General features: G+C 36.3%; 1 protein-coding gene across 1 annotated transcript; it reads right to left on the bottom strand.

Annotated features, from left to right (window-relative positions):
• Window positions 1-4613: 4613 nt before the first annotated feature.
• On the bottom strand, window positions 4614-20133 carry cpsf2 (cleavage and polyadenylation specific factor 2). Its single transcript, XM_051875268.1, is given in 16 exon segments — window positions 4614-4967; window positions 6129-6263; window positions 9529-9840; window positions 10071-10296; window positions 11893-12045; window positions 12760-12963; window positions 14604-14704; window positions 14986-15276; window positions 16524-16711; window positions 16853-16968; window positions 18354-18483; window positions 18636-18741; window positions 18976-19022; window positions 19025-19134; window positions 19218-19374; window positions 19956-20133. Coding segments are annotated over 15 exon segments (2361 nt in total). The 5' UTR covers window positions 19367-19374; window positions 19956-20133; the 3' UTR covers window positions 4614-4874.
• Between the last annotated feature and the right edge of the window lie 105 nt (window positions 20134-20238).

Here is a 20238-nt window from a genome sequence, read left to right as displayed (position 1 = left end):
CTCTAAACTGTAAATAAATAAATAATCTTTATTTGCTTTATATTTGACTTTTATAGAACTAAATGCAATAGAACAAAACAAAAAATTAGCACAAAACAGAATTCAATCAGGTGGTTCAATTACAACTCAATCCTATTGTGTTTGTCATTAGCATGCTGCTAAGCTATCAACATGATACGGTGCATTCTGGGATTGTCTTCCAAGTGGAGGATACATGCAAAACCTTCTCAGAATTTGGTTTAAAGCTTTTAAACAGCGTTTGCATTGGAAGTTGATGCCTTAAAGTGCTGTCTATATAGGTTTAGGAAGGAACAGAGCTTATGTCGCCATCTGCGGTCACTAACCGACAAGAGTGTCGCTGCTGTGGATGAGCGGGTGAACTCTGCGCTCCGGGAACAACGGTCCATTTCTGGCCAACAGCTCAGCTGTCAGGTCCATTAAAGCAGAGTCAGCATTATGGACGCTAAGAGGATTAGCTGATGGACATTTCTGCCGGTCCCTGTCACTTATCAAAATGAAAAGCAGAGAGGTGGAGCTGGAATCATGCTGTACTTTACCGAGGAATCTCACTCGCCTTTTCTAAATCTCTTCAACTCTTTTACAGAGAGGATTATTTACTCACATAAAACACGAGGATGGACAATGTTCTGGGATACACACACAAAGTCTATATATTTAAGTATCTTTAAAGTACAAAATCAATATACAACAAAAGTAAAGGAGGTGCAGAGGTAGATTTGTCCGTCACCCATATATATATAGGCCTATGGCCTATATATATATACAACCCGAATTCCAGAAATGTTGGGAGGTTTTTTAAATTTAAATAAAATGAAAACTAAAAGACTTCCAAATCACATGAGCCAATATTTTATTCACAATAGAACATAGATAACATAACTAATGTTTAAAGGGAGAAATTTTACACTTTTATCCACTAAATGAGCTCATTTCAAATTTGATGCCTGCTACAGGTCTCAAAAAAGTTGGCACAGGGGCAACAAAATGCTGAAAAAGCAAGAAAACGTGAAAAGATTCAGCTGGGAGAACAGCTAGCAATTAATTAAGTTAATTTATATCAGGTCTGTAACATGATTAGCTATAAAAGGGATGTCTTAGAGAGGCAGAGTCTCTCAGAAGTAAAGATTAGCAGAGCTGTGAAAGAGTGCGTAAAAAGATTGTGGAATACTTTAAAAACAATGTTCCTCAACGTCAAATTGCAAAGGCTTTGCAAATCTCATCATCTACAGTGCATAACATCATCAAAAGATTCAGAGAAACTGGAGAAATCTCTGTGCGTAAGGGACAAGGCCGAAGACTTTAATTGGATGCCCGTGGTCTTCGGGCCCTCAGACGACACTGCATCACTCATCGGCATGATTGTGTCAATGACATTATTAATTGGGCCCAGGAATACTTCCAGAAACCACTGTCGGTAAACACAATCCGCCGTGCCATCTGCAGATGCCAACTAAAGCTCTATCACGCAAAAAGGAAGCCATATGTGAACATGGTCCAGAAGCGCCGTCGTGTCCTGTGGGCCAAGGCTCATTTAAAATGGACTGTTTCAAAGTGGAAAAGTGTTCTATGGTCAGACGAGTCCAAATTTGACATTCTTGTTGGAAATCACGGACGCCGTGTCCTCCGGGCTAAAGAGGAGGGAGACCTTCCAGCGTGTTAGCAGCATTCAGTTCAAAAGCCAGCATCTCTGATGGTATGGGGGTGCATAAGTGCATACGGTATGGGCAGCTTGCATGTTTTGGAAGGCACTATGAATGCTGAAAAGTATATAAAGGTTTTAGAGCAACATATGCTCTCCTCCAGATGACGTCTATTTCAGGGAAGGCCTTGTGTATTTCAGCAGGACAATGCAAAACCACATACTGCAGCTATTACAACAGCATGGCTTCGTCGTAGAAGAGTCCGGGTGCTGAATTGGTCTGCCTGCAGTCCAGATCTTTCACCTATAGAGAAAAATACATCAAAGACGACCACAAACTCTTCAGCAGCTGGAAACCTATATCAGGCAAGAAACTCCAGAAACTCATAACCCATCTTTTCTAAATGTCATGTTTGAGACATCAAGCTTCTATGGCTCATGATATAGCGACAATATTGAGATCATACTCGAGGAAAAACTATTTTTGCTTTTCATTTTTATATTGCCAAAAGGTAAGATTAAACTCTGATGCTTGTAATGTAAATGAGATCTTTATGACAGTATAACAGACTACTTACATAAAACGCATATAAACATCAGTTGCCACTCTATATCTGTCAATAATATGTTTTAGTGAGATGAAATGCTTAGTTTTATGATCAAAGCTCTGTAGCTTTTATTATTGGGCTAAACATAATGCAGTGCAAGGCCTTAGAAATGTGTGGCTTTATAGGGTTAAAGTACTTCTGCTGTAAATAAGCAGAGTAGTAGGTTACTCACAGCTGAAACTAATAATTATCATTCTTGTTTTCAACATTAATTGCCGTGTTCCAAATTACCTTCAGATTTTAGTACAAGAAGAGTCTGTAAGGAGTTTAATTTTCATACCTTCATGGACAGATCACTAGGATGGACCGTGGGTCAGTGGAAGCATCTTCTCAGGCCTGATGGGTCACACCACACCATCTGGGAGTCTGACAGATGAAGGTTCAACAGATGCCTGGCCAACTGTAACAAGTTGGAACTTGGTGGAAGAGAAAATATAACCTAAGGCTGTTTTTTTTAATTTTTTTATAATGAATCAAGCAAGAGATACTCCACTAAATACACATTTGAATCATCTTGGTTTTAGAGGATTCGGTGCTTTGTGAAGGGCTCTAAGAAAAACAAAACTAACTGCAGACCAAACAGAAATAAATGCATAATCTTATGTACCAACTTGAACAGCATAAAGTCTGATACACTGTGAGTTTTTCTGGCAATCAATCAATCAATCAAAATTAAGAATATATTGTGGATTTTTACTAAATATAGGTTACTATATTTAATTGAAACTAAAACTAAGACCATAAAAACATTTTTGTTGCTTGAAAAACCCGTAAAAGTGTATCAATGTATCTTGATGTACTAAAATAAACTAAAACTAAAATAAAAATGAACACTTTTCCTGCCAATTTTGGAATTTTCCAGCAATCCATGTTTTCATTGTTATAGGGTAGGGGGTGCTATTATGCATCTTCTGAAAGAGTACAGAATCTATGGATCAAAACACAGGCGAAGAAGCAGAAACAAGCAATAAAAGCATTGCTTACGCATGTTTAGTCTTTTCTCAGCTTTTTGTTCAAAATGTTGTTTTTTATGAAACTTTTGTTGTTTAAAAGCAGAGGCTCTGTTCTTTCTTTTGATATATTGCATGTTCAAATAATATATACGACAAAATATTCTGGGGACCATGAAATTTGTGTGAAAATGATCAAAAACGCTGACGGTGGCTGGCAACTTAAAAAAAAAAAAAACGCTGACAGGGAAAGAGTTTATGAAAATAGTATAGGGGTCAAAGACGACAAAGGGTTTTCAAGCATCAAAACAATGAGTGTAATACAGCTTTGAATTGTTGTTGTTTTTCAATACATCAGAATAGGTCCTGTTTAATTAGCAAAAATTAAATATACATTTTTACCATGATTTACAGAAGACACCCACTAAAATGTTATTCAGTGTAACAATCTTGTCAGGGATATTTACAACAAAAAGATAAATTTATGTCATATTTAAGACTAATTACTTGCTTTTTAAACTTTGCCATTATCCTTGGTTTTGCCTATCAGCAAGAATTTTTTACTCATTTAAAATGCAATAAAATTTAGTATGCTCACTTATTCTTATATATATTTTAATACGTACAAGTCAGAATAAATATGTTGTTTCAATTTTTACATAAATATAAGTGTTACACTGAAGGACAAGGGAACATCATTTCACCCACATTTTGACATTTTATTCTCCCACAACTTATTTAAAACCTTAAAAGTAGATGTTTTACTTGCATTTAATGTGCTTTCTATGTATATAAAATCACTTTTGTAAATTTCAATTGATGCGGACATCTAAATGTCTTTAAGCCATAGACATATTTGAATAAAAACTTAAAAATAAAATGACAAAAACAGCCAAATTACTAAAACTAACTTGATACTGACTACGAACTGAATTAACTCTTGAATTGAACTCTTAATGTCATTAACATCTTTATCTTTCCATCCAGTGAGTGCTTTAGAAGTGCCTTATGCAAATATCTACGACTGAAAAATTGGACAAAAGAAGTGAATAACCCCATATTAATGCTTAATATTTTGTATAGAGATGAAAATAAACTGGTTTCAACAGTGTAATATATATCTGGGCCATAATGTTTGCTGTGCTGGCAGATTTGTGTGGTCAAACAGCTGACTCAGAATCAGTCATGCTGGAAATATTTATGAACATCGCAGGGAGCTTTGACCCTGGATCAGTTATTCAGGTCAAGGAAAGAGGCCATGATGTGGATTAGTCATGAGCTGAAGGACAACAATACAGTTAATATGAGGATGGAAAGTATATCAGTGTCCTTTTTGTGTAGCGTGTTAGAAAGAACTTGCACAGATGATAAATGCACAAACCCACACTGACAACATTTCATTACGAAAACTTTATCTGTGGACAAAATAAAGGGTAAAAAAGCCTTTCTTTGCATCCAGCAGTTCTGAACAAAAGCACAGTAGCAACGATTCTTCTACAGTCCAGACAGATGCTCTCATTTGGGGTCACTCCGAAAGAGAACGTCTGCCATTTAAACGTGCAGGGAAACAATAATAAAAAATACACAACTCAAAACCTACAAAAGGAAATTAAGGGTACAGCTGGCGCTGAATGAGACCTGTTCAGCACTGAAGAGCTAAACTACAGCGTACTGCTGATACAACAGCTCACGAATCCTGTAGTAGTCATCACAATGGCAGCCTTCCAGACAGATGCGGCCCGCTTCCGTCTGAGAAAGAAAGAGAGAGGTCAATGAGGTCAGTGTCGTACAGCACACAGTGAGGTGCTCAGGTGAGCATGTTGTGTTCTTGAATACAAAAACAGGCAGTACACAAAGGAAACTAACTGGTCACATTGATAGTTTCCTGATAATATATTCTGTACTAGAGGTGGGCAATATTTAAGTTTAAATGATATACTGGTAGAAATTTTTCAACAGTTGTGCAAAACACTGCCGTGTGATAGAGAAAGACCATTACGGTCACTGTACATAAGAGATCACAGTACACAGGTAAAAAAAGAGACTCTTCATTTCTGGTTTAGAATTTTTTTTGTTAAATGTCTTTTTTAAATTATGATTTTTGTATGGAAAATGGGTTTTATTTCTATGTACATGACAGTTAAAAGAAAAACAAAAAACAATCAAACTAAATAAATAAATAAAACAAATATATTTTTATTAAAAACTATAAACAAATTAAAAATAAAATGAATAAAAACCTAAAACAAAATAAAAACAAAACAAAAACAAATCCACAATCAAAATAAACAAATATATTTTAATAAAAATTACAAACAAATCAAATTAAAACTAAAATAAATAAAAACCTATAAAAAACAAAAACATAAATTAGAACAAATAAATACACAAAAATAAATAACAAAGAAAAGAAATAACAAATAAAAAACAACTAAATCCAAAAAAACATTAATTTTTCTACAACTAATTAATTTTACCAAAATGAAGATAGATATATATATATATATGTATAGACTGCTTATATCACCAACTTTATGCTCCATGATTACCCGACAGCGCTAATAATTCTTGCGTTGACAGCTTAAAGTGAACAGATTTAGTTTGTGTGCATATATGTAGCATAACAGGACGCAACAAGATGCACATGTGCTTAAAAACATGTGCTTACCATTTTTACTATTATACTTGAAAAAAATTTAAAAAATGTTTACAATTCATTGCATAAATGTATTTCAAAAGGCAGCATCCCAGTGTTGCCAGATCCAGATTTGGCTTTTTGCAACACAAATTAAGCCCTGGATGGAACGCAAGAACACACCCTAATTGTACGCCTCATAATGTGCGGTCCACTAATCAAGTATTCATAACAGATGATTTGCATATTGTGAGGTGTAATCTGATTCCACTCACCCTCCTGACAGCGACCAGATTATTACACACCAGAACTCCGCCCACAAACTCCGCCTGGATCCCTTCACGCAGCAGAACCTGCTTGAAGTCCGACAGTCGAGGTTCGTTGATGAACACAGACTGATGACCTGGGACCTGTGAACAACACGTGTTATTTCACGTTACTACTCAATAAGCAAGGGATAATGTACATCCAGCCGGCTGTTATCGCAAAATAAACTCTGACAGGGAATAAATCAGGGCTGGATGTACATTATCCCGCTTATTACACGGCTACTTGCCACATAAGTAAATTATTAGACAGAAAATATTGATTTGAGTTGAAATATTTATTTAGCTCATTAAACACAAAGCTTCTGCAAAGAAAAACAGTTACTAGCAAGCAGCTTTGATTATTGGGCAATATCTGCCCTCGGAATGTCACACCTGACCAATCAGAATCAAGCATTTCAGGGAGCCATGTAATATAACACCTTATCTGTTCATCTCAGAGTCTTTGGAGTGTTTGATGAGAGGTTTCGTCTTGCTTCTTCAGTCAGCAGATCTATTTTAAAGTCTTTCCTCTGATATCTGATGAACTGTATCATATACTGCTTTATTTCACCTTCATCATGAGCTCAGTTTATATTGTAACTCACTCTCTTTTTTCCACATAGGGCTGCAGGACTACACAAAATAAAACTGAAATTTTGATATGACTATGTGCGATTATCAAACCGCAAAGGCTGCAATTTAATTGAATTTATGCGGTGTGTGTTTCAGAGCGAAGTGCAGCACTGTGTTCTTACACGTGAGCCACTGTGTACTGTTTGTAGAGCGGATTTGTTAACAGTAAATGCTGCTTCACACAAACTTTTTGTTGAAATCCGATGGCTCAGTAAAGCCTCCATAGCCAGCAATGACATTTCTTCTCTCAAGATCCATTAATGTACTAAAAACATATTTAAATCAGTTCATGTGCATACAGTGGTTCAATATTAATATTATAAAACGACGAGAATATTTTTGGTGCGCCAAAAAAACAAAATAACGACTTATATAGTGATGGCCGATTTCAAAACACTGCTTCAGGAAGCTTCGGAGCGTTATGAATCGGCGTGTCGAATCAGCGGTTTGGAGCGCCAAAGTCACGTGATTTCAGCAGTTTGGCAGTTTGACATGCGATCCGAATCATGATTTGACACACAAAAGATTCATAACGCTCCGAAGCTTCCTGAAGCAGTGTTTTGAAATCGGCCATCACTATATAAGTCGTTATTTTGTTTTTTTGGCGCACCAAAAATATTCTCGTCGTTTTATAATATTAATATTGAACCACTGTATGCACATGAACTGATTTAAATATGTTTTTAGTACATTAATGGATCTTGAGAGAGGAAATGTCATTGCTGGCTATGGAGGCCTCACTGAGCCATCGGATTTCAACAAAAATATCTTAATTTGTGTTCTGAAGATGAATGAAGGTCTTAAGGGTGTGGAACGGCATGAGGGTGAGTAATAAATGACATTATTTTCATTTTTGGGTAAACTAACCCTTTAACAAAATGAAGTTAAGACAGCCATAAATATTAGTATTGTAACTGTACAGCTGTACTGTAAAATAAAATTAATATCATACTATTTTTCTTAAATTTTAATAGTGAAATATGACAATAGCAATATTTCTTTTGTTTTTATTTAGTCATTTTTATATTTTTCTTAGGTAAAAATAATTATTATTATTACTACTACTACTACTATTATTATTATTATCATTTTATAGTCATATTGATATATAAATCAAAATATTTGCCAAAAATATTTAAATTCCATTTTAAAATTGCAATCACAATTTTTATCAGGATTTATGACTTTTTTTTTTTTTTTTTTACAGTGAAATACTACAATAGTAATTAATTTTTTTTTTCTTTTTATTAAGTAATTTTTATATTATTGTTTGGTAATAATAATAATAATAATAATAATAATAATAATAATTATATAGTCATTTTATAGACATATTGATATATAATCACAAAATATTGGGCAAACTGTGCAGCCCTACAAACAAGCACAGCAAACCTGGAATTTTCTTAAACTCCATTTTAAATCGCAATCACAATTTTTATCAGTTTCCCCCAAAAACTATAGAGCTCTGGACGTCACGTGACCCATTCTGTTTACACCACCATGCTGGCAGGCAGGGACAGCCGGGAGCGAATATGAAATGAATGGCGCCAGCCTGAGTTTCACAGCAACGGAGTTCACTGTGCATTTTAATTAAAAAAAAACAGACCTGTACATAGCAAAACATAATGCCCCCGGGGTGCTTTTAACGTATATCGATAAAGGAACGGATAGCTTTTCTGACCTGCAGTATACTGATACTACCTCATCAACTTTCCCTCGTCCTACTCCGGAGACTCTTTAAAAGCCTATAAAAACCTGGAGGGGTACAAATGGACAATCTAATTTTGTGATGAATATTCAACTTTGGAGTCTGCCGGCTAAAACCTGCTTCGTCGTCATTGGAAGGGTAAGTCAACTGTGTTGTTAGGTAACGTAATCGGCCCTAGCTGTCCTTGTTTGTAGGTAGCCAGCATAGCTATATCACCGTGAGTAGAAATCATAAATGTCATGAAATCTTAACCCGTTTAATCCCAAATTTTTCCCAGACATGAAAAATTTTCCCAGACATGAAAATATCCAAATGAGGTGTCATTAGTTGCCCCTTAAAATAAACAATAATTTTTTTTTTTGAAATTTTTATGGAAATGTGTGTGAAAAATTGTGTTTTATGTTCGGCCACAATTGTGACCGGTGGGATAATGTGTAACATTACGTTATACTGAAAATTCTTTATACAGTCTATCAGCCCAGTTATTAAACACATTTTAAACTCTTTCATATCATTTTAGGGTTACTATCAAACATAAAAACCCTTATACAGCACTTAAAGGAATACTGAGATAAAAGACAAACATCTGTTGTTTTGTTGCGTTGGTTAGCACGTTTTATTGCAGTGAACCATTTCAGTCGTCTATCGGGATCCTTAGGAATACGATAAAATGATTTCCCCTTTGCTTTCCCCTGCCTGTTCTGGCATCCTGGCGCACAGCAGTTGTCCATCATGTTGAAATAGTAAGGTCTAAACAGTCTGGTTTAAAATTATTTTTCGACCACTATCGATACCAATGGTACAGCCGCTCTAGCGCTCTCCTGATGGCCTGCCAAAATGGCAGAGTTTAAATTGCGTGACGTCAACCTCCGGAGCTCTATTCCCCCGAAATCGTTCAGTTCACCTCATTTATTTTCCCCTACTCTCTCTCACTGTTCTGCAGCAGACTCGTTTACTCTAACAAACAAACCCTAAATCACATCATTTCCATAATAACTATGTTTTATTTAATCTCTCACTCACCTCCTGAGCAGGCAGCGGCTCCAGCGTGGGTATGACGTCACTCTCCTCTGAGATCTCCCTGTCATCCTCTCCAAACAGAGTCTTCATGGCCCGCTGGTTAGCTGTGACACTGGGCTCAGTCGACAGGTCCGGTGTGACATCCATGGCCGGTTCTCCATCCTCCGTGTCCTCTTTCGCTTCTCCCATCTCCGCGATGACACCCGTGTCCACTTTTTCCACCCGCATGTCCAGAACGCCATCGATCCAGGCCAGCTCTGTGTCTTTGGCTTTACAGAACTGCAGCGAGCTGACCAGAGAGTCCTTCAGCCTGACCTACAGGGACATTTACAGCTTCATCAGTCTAAATATTCCAGAAGACTAGACACTTTGTAATGTCAATGTTAAGCGAACGGCCAAAAAGCATAAAAAGATTTCCGTTTTTAGCTGAAATGGTGTTGTGTAAACAGCCCCATAAGCTCCTTAAGTGGACTTCAGGGAAAACAAAATACCACAAAGAAAAAAATACACATTTAAGCTTAAAAACATCCATAGAGAAGTATTACCTGGTAAATGTGGGTCTCGCTGGTGGCATCCACCGTCTCCTGCAGTTTTGGCATGTAAACTTTGATGTCCTTCCCGCTGAAGGCCTTGCAGGACTCAGCCAGGTCCTGACTGGCCTCAGGCGGGCCGTGAACGATGACTAGCTGTCTGGGTTTCATCTGGTTTATGATCTTCTTAATGGAGTCCCCGTCAGAACGGCCCTCGTAATCGATGTACGACACTCGAGCTCTGAGACACAACAGATGAATGAATGACTCTGAACGCTGCATATCTGGGTCATTCTACTATAAGTGTGACCAAGCAATACAATATTCATTTAAAAAAAAAAAAAAAGTATCATCACAACACATACAAAGATTAATTTGACTAATTACGGTAACATTAATCTACAGAATGAATAAATAAATAAATAAATAAATGATATTCATTTACAGACAATATACAGGCAATGAAACCACATTTAAATTTTACTTTTTTGTTTTCACCAAAATACCAGTGACAGATTATTCTTTATTATATATATACACAGTATATATATTTAATTAAATTGTAATAATCCAAAAGCATGTCTAATCAATTTAATTCATAAAACTTAATATTTTATAATTTTTTTTACAATAATATGGCCATATGAAATGTTTTATTTTATCATACATATATATTTCTTTTAGAAATTGTTCTGGATTTATGATTTATTATAAATTATTAAAAAATGGTGGTAATCAAACAATGGCAAAAAAACATGAACAATTTAATCTTTTTTTATAAATGTAGTCAAATTAAAATTTAAAAATTGCTTTTATTTTTTGGTAAACAAAGTGCTGTACAAGTTAAATTAAAACATGGAAGAAAAATAGTGTGACTGTGCCTTTAAAAATAAAGTTTTACATTCTACTGTACAATAGTAGTAGGCTAAATTTGTGTCACAATTTCAAGTTAAACTGAACTCTTATTTTGATGGGTTGTCATGAAGACCTTTGAGTTTCTGAGTATAAGATATAATGAGTTTTTTTCTCAAATGAAATGGTGAAATTCTGGTAAAGTGACTCTCTTCAGATAAAGTTCATGTGTTCATGTCCTCGTTTAGTGAGAAAACCATAAGTGTCACACACGCATGCTTGAGTCTGTGAGGTAATGATTTTAAACAATTGATGGAATAATAATTTTAAAATGATGGTAAGTGTCCTACCATTAAATTAAACTCAAATCTCAAATGTTTTAAACATTTTCTCATCTGATTAAAAACACTCATGGAGTCTGAACTCACATTATCTACCAGTTCAGCAGCAAATAAACACACAAGCCACAGAAGAGCAATTCATTAGAGATGGATAGAGGGTTATTAAGCGTGCAAGTGCCAATTATTCTGTTAAAACTGACAGCAGCGTAATGGCAAACACTGACACTATGAGTGTTTGTGAGAAACCTGGGTGTTTTTAACCTCTATGATTTCACATCTCAGCAAAAGCGTGACATTTTTACCAAACACTGATTTGTGACAATCCAACATGCTAGAGAGTGAGCGACCCCTGCTGTCCACAATCAAGAATGACACATTCTGAACAAATACAATCCATCCTCTTAAAACATTTAAACAAATTAAATCTAGGTCCATGTCTTCGGTTTTAAATGGTAAACCTTTTCATTAAAAACAAACAAATAAATAAAATACATAGAGTAAATCCTGAACACTGCCATAGCCACTAATTTGCTAATATTCATTCAAGCATTAAAGCTTTAGCCTATTAACCTTCTCTCTGATTTATCATAATTAGCAATGAGAGCCATTTCACAAGGGTCTTGATTTCATGATGAAGTCCTCACCTGATCTCTAGTGTTTGTGTAGTGCTGGTGCATTTGGTGGGGACGTCGGACAGGTCTTGCTCCATGGGCTCGTCTCCGTTGGTTAGTCCAGACTCCAGTTTGCTCTTCTCCTCTTCAGTGGCCTGGAGTTCAGGAACCAGAAACTCCTCTGGCCTGAGGGTTAGAGGTCAGAGGTCAAAGGTCATTCCTCAGAAAATACAGAACTGATACGTGAATATTACACAACATTTTTTTTTTTTAAATGTACATTGCATTCAAGGCAGTGTTATTTTAGTTATTAATATTTTAAATTAGTTTTAATTTTTATATTTTTAGTTATGTTAATTTTAGTAATTTTGTCATGCGCTATTGTCATTTTTACTAATTTTTTAATGTTGCCATTTAGGTTTAATTTTTTTTTTTTTTCAGTTTTAGTTATTTCCATTCAGTTTTAGTTTTAGTTATAGTAATTATTTCCAGTTAATTTTACTGCTTCAACTTCAACTTATTTTAGATTATTGCCAAGGCACCATTTCTAATTTTCGTTTAGTTTAAGTTTTTCAGCTAATATTTGTATTTATTTAATTTCAGCTCTATTTCAAACAACAAATGTTTTAAAGTTTCAGTTTTAGTTAACGATAATAACCCTGATATGACACAATAAACATAAGATGAAACTTTTTTGAAGGAACAAAAAACAAAACTTATCCTCAGGGATTCATAAAATATACTACTTTTTATTTATTTTATAGAGTAAATATTAGCACAAACCCATGTAATACTGCATAAATACCATGGTAATACTATCTGATACCATCACTGTACTTCATGTGATTTTCACTGCATTCAAGCCACACATTTTATCATTTTATAATCTGTCTTGTTCACCTGATGATTTCTCCGTACTCATCCCATTTGATTCGCTCCTCGTGTGTAGGGAACATGGGGTAGGACTTCTTGGCCTGTTTGAAGAAGCTGCCCTTCCTCCCGCCCTCGCCCTTCATCATCAGGTCGTGATGTTTGGTCTTCACCACCACCGGCTGCTCCAGATCGTCCTCCATATCACTCTCATCGCTCGAGTCTAAGTCCACCCTGACCATCAACACAGAACGCTGTTACTAAACCTCATTTGTAAAGACGTGAATTAGATAATTGAACTTGTGATATGGCTGAATGGGATTATTAAACCACAAATGGTTAAGATTACCTTACAATGAGCCGTAAAAGTGTAGAAACGACAACAGAAAAGGGCAGTTGACATATAACATGTTCATGAACTGTGCTTTTCTCAGCATTGTTAGGATAAAATCAATATGAATGTATAATGTAAACGGTATATTTCACCATTTTTAATGACCTTTTTGAATTCAGTAGTCGATTCCTTTGTGTGCATTTTAAACCATTCAAGTGCAAGAAGACTCAAACACTGTTTTCTGTGCCACACACATCCAAAGCGAGCGCACAAAGCTACCTCTCATATAGTGCACAAATACGGTCTTCTTGCACTTGAACGGACAAATACACACAAAATTATGTCAAAATATCCTCAAACACAGCCGGTTGTGTCTTAAGTAAACATAAACAGTTGAGAAAGAAAACATGTGTAACAGTATATTGGATCCGTGCAACTCTTAAAGTGACAGCAGCCTAATATACCTGCTGCCTTCTCTATAATAACGCTAATCAAACAACAGAAGACAAAGAGAAAATTCACTCGCTGATCTTGACTGAATAACGTTTGTAACTATATTTGTGATATTCATTTTATTTATAAAGAGCATTGTTATTTTACATTTGATTACAGTTTCTGTACCTGAATACTAAAGCTACCACTGTTTGTTTCAAATCATATATTTGTTCAGTTGTATTTATTTGTGCTATTGCTAATTTGTTTATTTGTTCTTATTTAATTACTGAGTGTTTACTTGTCTTTAATAATGCTTGAAATTTATATTAGTTAGGCTAGTTGTTTTTGCTGTGGTATTTTTGTTAAAATTTAAGATTTTTGTTCATGGTATGAAATGTTTTACAAAAAGACAGTGTAAATGTGAATGATATCAAACATTTTTTTACCTTATTGGAATCGAAACTAGGAATCAATAAGAATCTGAATCGCTAAAATTCAAACGATACCCAAACCTAAGCGGGACATTATTAGGACATATCAACTTTGTATTACAAGTAATAGAAAACTGTAATAGTCATATTAATAATAATAATAATAATAATAATAATAATAATGAACAGTTGTGGACAATGTAAAAGAGAACTGGGTTATTTTTCATCCAGTTCATTTGTTTTGGGTCTAAATTGGTTCTTTTAAGGAGCATAAATGTGGACAGTGTGGGTAGAATATGAATTAATTTAGAGAAAAAAGGCATTAACACAGGGTTTTGCAAACCCTGATCAACATGAGATCTGCTGTTTCAAATCAGGTTTATTCATATTTAAGCAGCAGAAGATGTTGAATGTTTAACATCACAGTTCAAAAAGCACTATAACTTTTTGACCCAATCATGCAGCTCTAGCGTGAATGATTCATAAAATATTTATAGCTATAGATTTTTTTTTTCACTGAGAATCTGTCCTTTGAATATTTGCAGAGAATTACCCGCACTACACTTGATAAATGCTGTAAGAAAGACTTGGTTTGATAAGCAATGCATTCTGGGTGAATTCAAAGCAGTTTTTCATTCTGACAGTATTTTAGTCACAAACACATTTCCACTCACTCTTTCGCCTGCTCCAGTTTTTTGGCAGCTTCTTTCTTCATTTTCTCTTTCTCCAAGTATTCCTCTAGTTCTCGTCCTTCCAGTCGGCAGCGTTTTCTTATCTGGTTTAGTTAGAGAGAAAAAAAAAGCTTCAAAATAACAAGTCAGACATATCAGATGCTGCACAGTCCCATAGGTAGAGCGCATTTTCACTGGCTATTCACTGATCATCTGAAGCATACTGCACACAAAAATTATCTGAAAAATCAAAAGCAGTACAGAAGAATAACTAATCACAAGATCTGACAAAATTTGTGGGATCTAATTGCTGGTTTTCAGAGACATAATAGGCAAACTATTTATAACAAACAAAACAGATTTTCTAAAAATCCAGGGGCCTCACCTCCAGGTCCATCCTCTTCTCCCCCGGGTTATCTATGAGGTAGCGGGCCAGTGTTCCTGGTGTGGTCCTGTAGGTGAGGATGACTGAGTTCTTGGCGTCCTGACACCACTGTATGAAGAGCTCTCGTGAGAAACCCGACTCCAGATCGGGCTGACTGCACAGAACCACCTTCGGGCTGGGCACGCGGGACAGATCGGCCAGGCTGTGACAGAGCGAGAGGTGGCGGAACTGGAAAGGGTTGTTCCGCTTGTCCTCGAAGCATCGCATCAGTTTATCGCTCATCCACTCGACCTGTGAGAGAACATGAGAACTCGTGCTGTGATGGGAACGTTATATCTGAGATATGACACATCGAGAAATTTCCATGACGTAGGATTAGGGGTGTGCGATATTGGGATGACTGGGATTTTGATGATAATGATAATTAAATAATGTTTTGTGCTTTTGAGCTGGTACCTTAACTGGTTTTTAAGCCTTCATTTACTTCATACTATGTGCAGTGGTAAGTTCACAGCAGTAACAGAAATTAACTTTACCGCCATAAGGCAATATTTGCCCCCTTAAACTTTACAGTGGCTATTTTTATAATCTTGCTAATCTATAATCTTTTATAATCTTATAATGTATGCATCATCTTTCATGTCAAATTCTTACATTTAATCAAATTCAATTCGATTAATAAGACATGATTCATTCAAATGGCTGACTCATTCGGTCATGGGATCATTCATTAAACTGATTCGTTCAAAACGCTGATTGATTCAGCAACAAAGTACCGCTATTTTTTGCTTGGGGATGTAAAAAAACAGTTCAGCTGTGGTTTCATCTGAAATTTTTCGTTGACAAAAAGCAAAAAACGGCATTTCATTCAAACAACGGATTCATTCATTAAACTGATTCATTCAAAATGCTGGTTCATTCAGTAACGAAGCACCACTATATGTGTTGCTTGGGGACACAAAAAAACAAAAATCGTTCAGCTGTGGTTTCACTGGAAAATTTTCGTTGACAAAATAAAGCAAAAACAGGCATTTCATTCAAGCAACGGATTCATTCCTTCATTTAATCATTCATTAAACGGAGTTGTTTATAACGCTGATTCATGCAGTAATGAAGCATCGCTATGTGTTGCTCAGGGATGCAAAAAAAAAGTTCTGTGGTTTCATTAGGTAATTTTCATTGACAAAAAGCAAAAACAGACTCAAAATGTTAACTTACTGTTTATTGAACTATTTTATAAAATAAATATGAAATTTGCAATCATGCTGATATTCTGGAAAAAAACAGCACTCTTGCTTGTGTGACATTACTTAACTATATAATCTGATATAAACAAAAGTCACAGGGGGAAAAATGGCCCTGTATATCTAAAGGCTACATCATGCAATGAAAGCGTGCATTCTCAAGGAGTTTTTGTTTCGTTTTTGCAAAGTGAGTGACTCTGTAATGTCAGCTCACACATTTAAAACCATGATTTTCGATGTTTAGACAACACAAATCGTACACCCCTACATAGGATTTGACTGTGACAGTGAGACCTGGGACTTTGAGAACTCCACCACGTTGTAGCTGACGTTGTTGAGCAGGGCGAGCGAGTAGACGCCCAATCCTGCGTCTTTGGTCCTCCAGATCTGATCCAGGAGCTGAGCCAGCTCCAGCACTCTTCCTGCCGTATCCACGGCAATCAGCACGTTCCCGTCACCACGCAGAGTCTCCATGACATTGGCTGGAAGAGAATGTAGAACGTCACACTTTGTCCAAAAGAACAACATTAGGAATTCTGCTTCACTGGAGCAGTAGCTTTGATAAGTTCTCCTTAATTAGATGACAAATCATCAGGCAAACTATTGGGTTTGTTTGAACTTACTGAGCAGTTGCTCGTCACGTTGTTTCCTGCGAGGCTGTACATACGAGGCGTTGAAGGAGTCTGTGATGAGGAGAGACGGTCTGCTGACGGTCTCCAGGGAGCAGCCGTTAAGATGACTGAGAGGAAACAGAAAACATTATGTACTGGTTTACTCTACTGGATCAGAGCTCAAAAATGCCTCAGATATTTAAAATCTGTAGTTAATTTCACTTCATTAAAGATACTTTTGAGGTTGGTTTGATCAAAGACTTTACATATACAAAGATGGTGCACTCATACTGCTATGAATGGAAGAAAGTGCAACGCGTCGTAATATGGCAGAATAAGCCCCGCCTTCTAAATAAAAGAAAACCGTCAGTGTTCTGAGTCACGTGCTTATGACTGTACATGTACATTGGCTGTTCCAACCTGAAATATAAGCTTTTTTAATACTATTTGAGCAAAAGGGTATGTTCACACTTGTAGGTTCATTTAGTCCTAGTCCACTTTTCAAGCATTTACATTGGCATTTTTTACACCAAACCTAAAGATACCGAACCTAAAGGCATAGGGGTACGTTAACAACCTGATTGGTCAGTGTGGCAAGCAGAGCGGGGCCAAGAGCCGTGAGGGACCGGAGCCATGGGAATGGAGTGCTCCCTTCCCAAGGCTCTCGGCCCCGCTCTGCTTGCCACAGTCGGCTTTTATGACGTATGTTTCGAGACGGAACTTACTGAACATCCAAAACAATGCTGTGTGCTGGGCTAAATGCGCTCGTTGTATGTGAATAGCCTACATATGATGGTATTTTGACCAGATGAGAACTCGTGAAGAGCTTATAAAATGTGTAAAGGAGTCAAAACAGCAGCAGGAATCCCTCCGTCACACACACACAAATGAAGATCTGATGCCTGTACTAAACTGTGATGAGCAACATCAAGACTATGAGAGAAAAACAGATTTTCCTTGAAAGGAACTTTGGTCTTATATTTAATTAACAGTTATAATTGTAAACATTGATCAGTGAACATACATAGAGCATTCAAACGAAAGTTCAAAAATGCTTGAATGATATGCAAAAAACCATGAGGTTTATTTTCATTTGTCACAGGCACATTTGAGCTTCTGCAAGAACCAAGTACATTTGAGCTCGATGTATGTTCACTTATCAATGTTTATATGTAAATAAAAGCCTAAATTAATTTGTTCATCATATAAAGCGATCTAGTCTCTTCAGAAGACTTTAATCAAACCGCATGTTTCATTGGGATTTATTTTCCAATCTCTTTATGAACATTTTAAGTAAATAGACATTCAATGGAGAGACAGAAATCTCTCAGATTTCATTAAAAATATCTTCATTTGTGTTCTGAAGATGAACGAAGTCTTACGGGTTTGGGACGAAATGAGGGTGAGTAAATGATTACAGATTTTTCATTTTTGGGTGAACTAACCCTTTAATGAAATAAAACTTTCTGATGCTACATTCATTTCATGTACAGGTGATTTCTTTCATACTTACATCTCCCTCTTGTGGTTGAAATCCACAGCATAGATGATCTCTTCCTCACCATCCTTCACTATTTTCCAGATAGTGCCACCAATCATGTGACCCGCAGGAAGTGGGGTGATGGACAGACCGTGACCTTTTCCTGTTCGTTAATAAATTATGATCAATTTTCAAGCACTATTAGCACTATTTTGAAGAAATAAAGCTTCATAATTTCTGTTTTAGTTTCCTATTTTTGTACATGTGAATGAAGACATGTTTTCTTGTCATCGAAAAAAAGAAGGTACATCTCACCTTTTAGGTTGACGATCTGAGAGTATTTCAGCTGCTGGATTTTGTCAAAAGCTGAATCAACATCATCCAGTGTGAACAGAGTGAAATCTTCTGTGTTGTGTCGAGACTGAGATCAAACAAGATGGAATATAATTAATGTTTCGCCATCAGAAAGTTTTTCTGCCTCATTCTGATATTTAATTTGTGTTGAACACAACAAAACATTTTTATATGGGGATTCTAAGTTCAAGAAAAGTTCACACTTTTTCTTTGTAAACTAATTTGACGATTAAAAAGAAAAGTATTTCAGATTCATAAGATAATCACAAGCAGTGCTTCATTTGAAACCCATCCATCTCACCTGATAGAGATCGTACATGAACATCTGGCCCATCTTGTAGACGGGATGGTGGCGTAGATGGTGCAGTTGAGCCCCAGTTTGCCCACAGCGTACGGTAAAGCGCCCAGATGCAGATGATCAGGGTGAGAGAGCAGCACTGCATCCACCTGATGGACATACCTGACAGACAGGACGGGAAATACACATCACATACAGCCAGGAAATGATATAAATAATGCCACCTTCCTGTCAAATTATCATACCGCTTCAGGGAATCTATGATGTCCATGGAGAAACTTTCATCCCAGCCACAGTCCAGTAGGAAACGGAACTCGTCCACCTGCAACAGGTAACACAGAGCCGATTCCTCTTGGACTCCGGATAGAGCCGTCAGCTTGATGATGGACGTCATTCTGCCGTCTGACCGATGGATGGACACAAGAGATCATTAGTAAAAAAACACCACATTTAGTCTTGAGTATATAAACATGTAAGTCATTCGGTACTATAGTACTACAATGTTTAAGTGTTCGTAAAACCACTGTATTGTAATGGTACACGTACCACAGTAATACCATGGTATTCTTTTCCATACATTAGAATATAATGATACATGAATATGGCAAGAATACATAAACATAACAATGGTATTTATCCAAATACCATGATATAAGTATCTGATACCAGCACTGTACCGTAGTACCACCACAGTACGCTTTGTAAACATTAGAAAAAACAGCACAATACTTATAAATATGCAGGTAAAATAACAGAGCAGTATGTAATGAACAAAGCTGTAAGCTCAGGAGAGGAAAGAGAGAGGAAAAGAATGAATGAATATGAGTATTCATGAGCCTTCATACACTATACAATTTCAAAACATTAGAATAAATCTGAGATTTTAACTTAATCTAAACTCAAAGAAAACACATAGCAGCCAAACAAGTGAAGGGATTCTCTTCTAAAATTGACTTAATTTATGTACATAAACACTTGCATACCCGTATCTTGTAATATCACTATTGATTTCAGCAGGTTCGGTCACTAATAGCTGGTGAAAATTGCTGAAAAATCATATTAAATTCATATTAATGTATCAGATCGGCGGCATGAGAACAGCAGCCATTACTGCCGCTGTAGACGTCACTGGACTCTACCATTGACAGTACTAGAGGGGCGCTTACAAATAACTAACTAAAGTCTCGTACCGTAAACGACACATAGCCCATTTTTATGATACACGTAACACGTTAGGTCAATTATGTCTCTACAATGTAGTTTTTG

Source organism: Ctenopharyngodon idella, chromosome 20 (genome assembly GCF_019924925.1).
Source record: "Ctenopharyngodon idella isolate HZGC_01 chromosome 20, HZGC01, whole genome shotgun sequence".
Taxonomy (NCBI): Eukaryota; Metazoa; Chordata; class Actinopteri; order Cypriniformes; family Xenocyprididae; genus Ctenopharyngodon; species Ctenopharyngodon idella.
The sequence above is the reverse complement of the archived record's forward strand: the minus strand, read 5'-3'. Positions and strand labels throughout refer to the sequence as shown.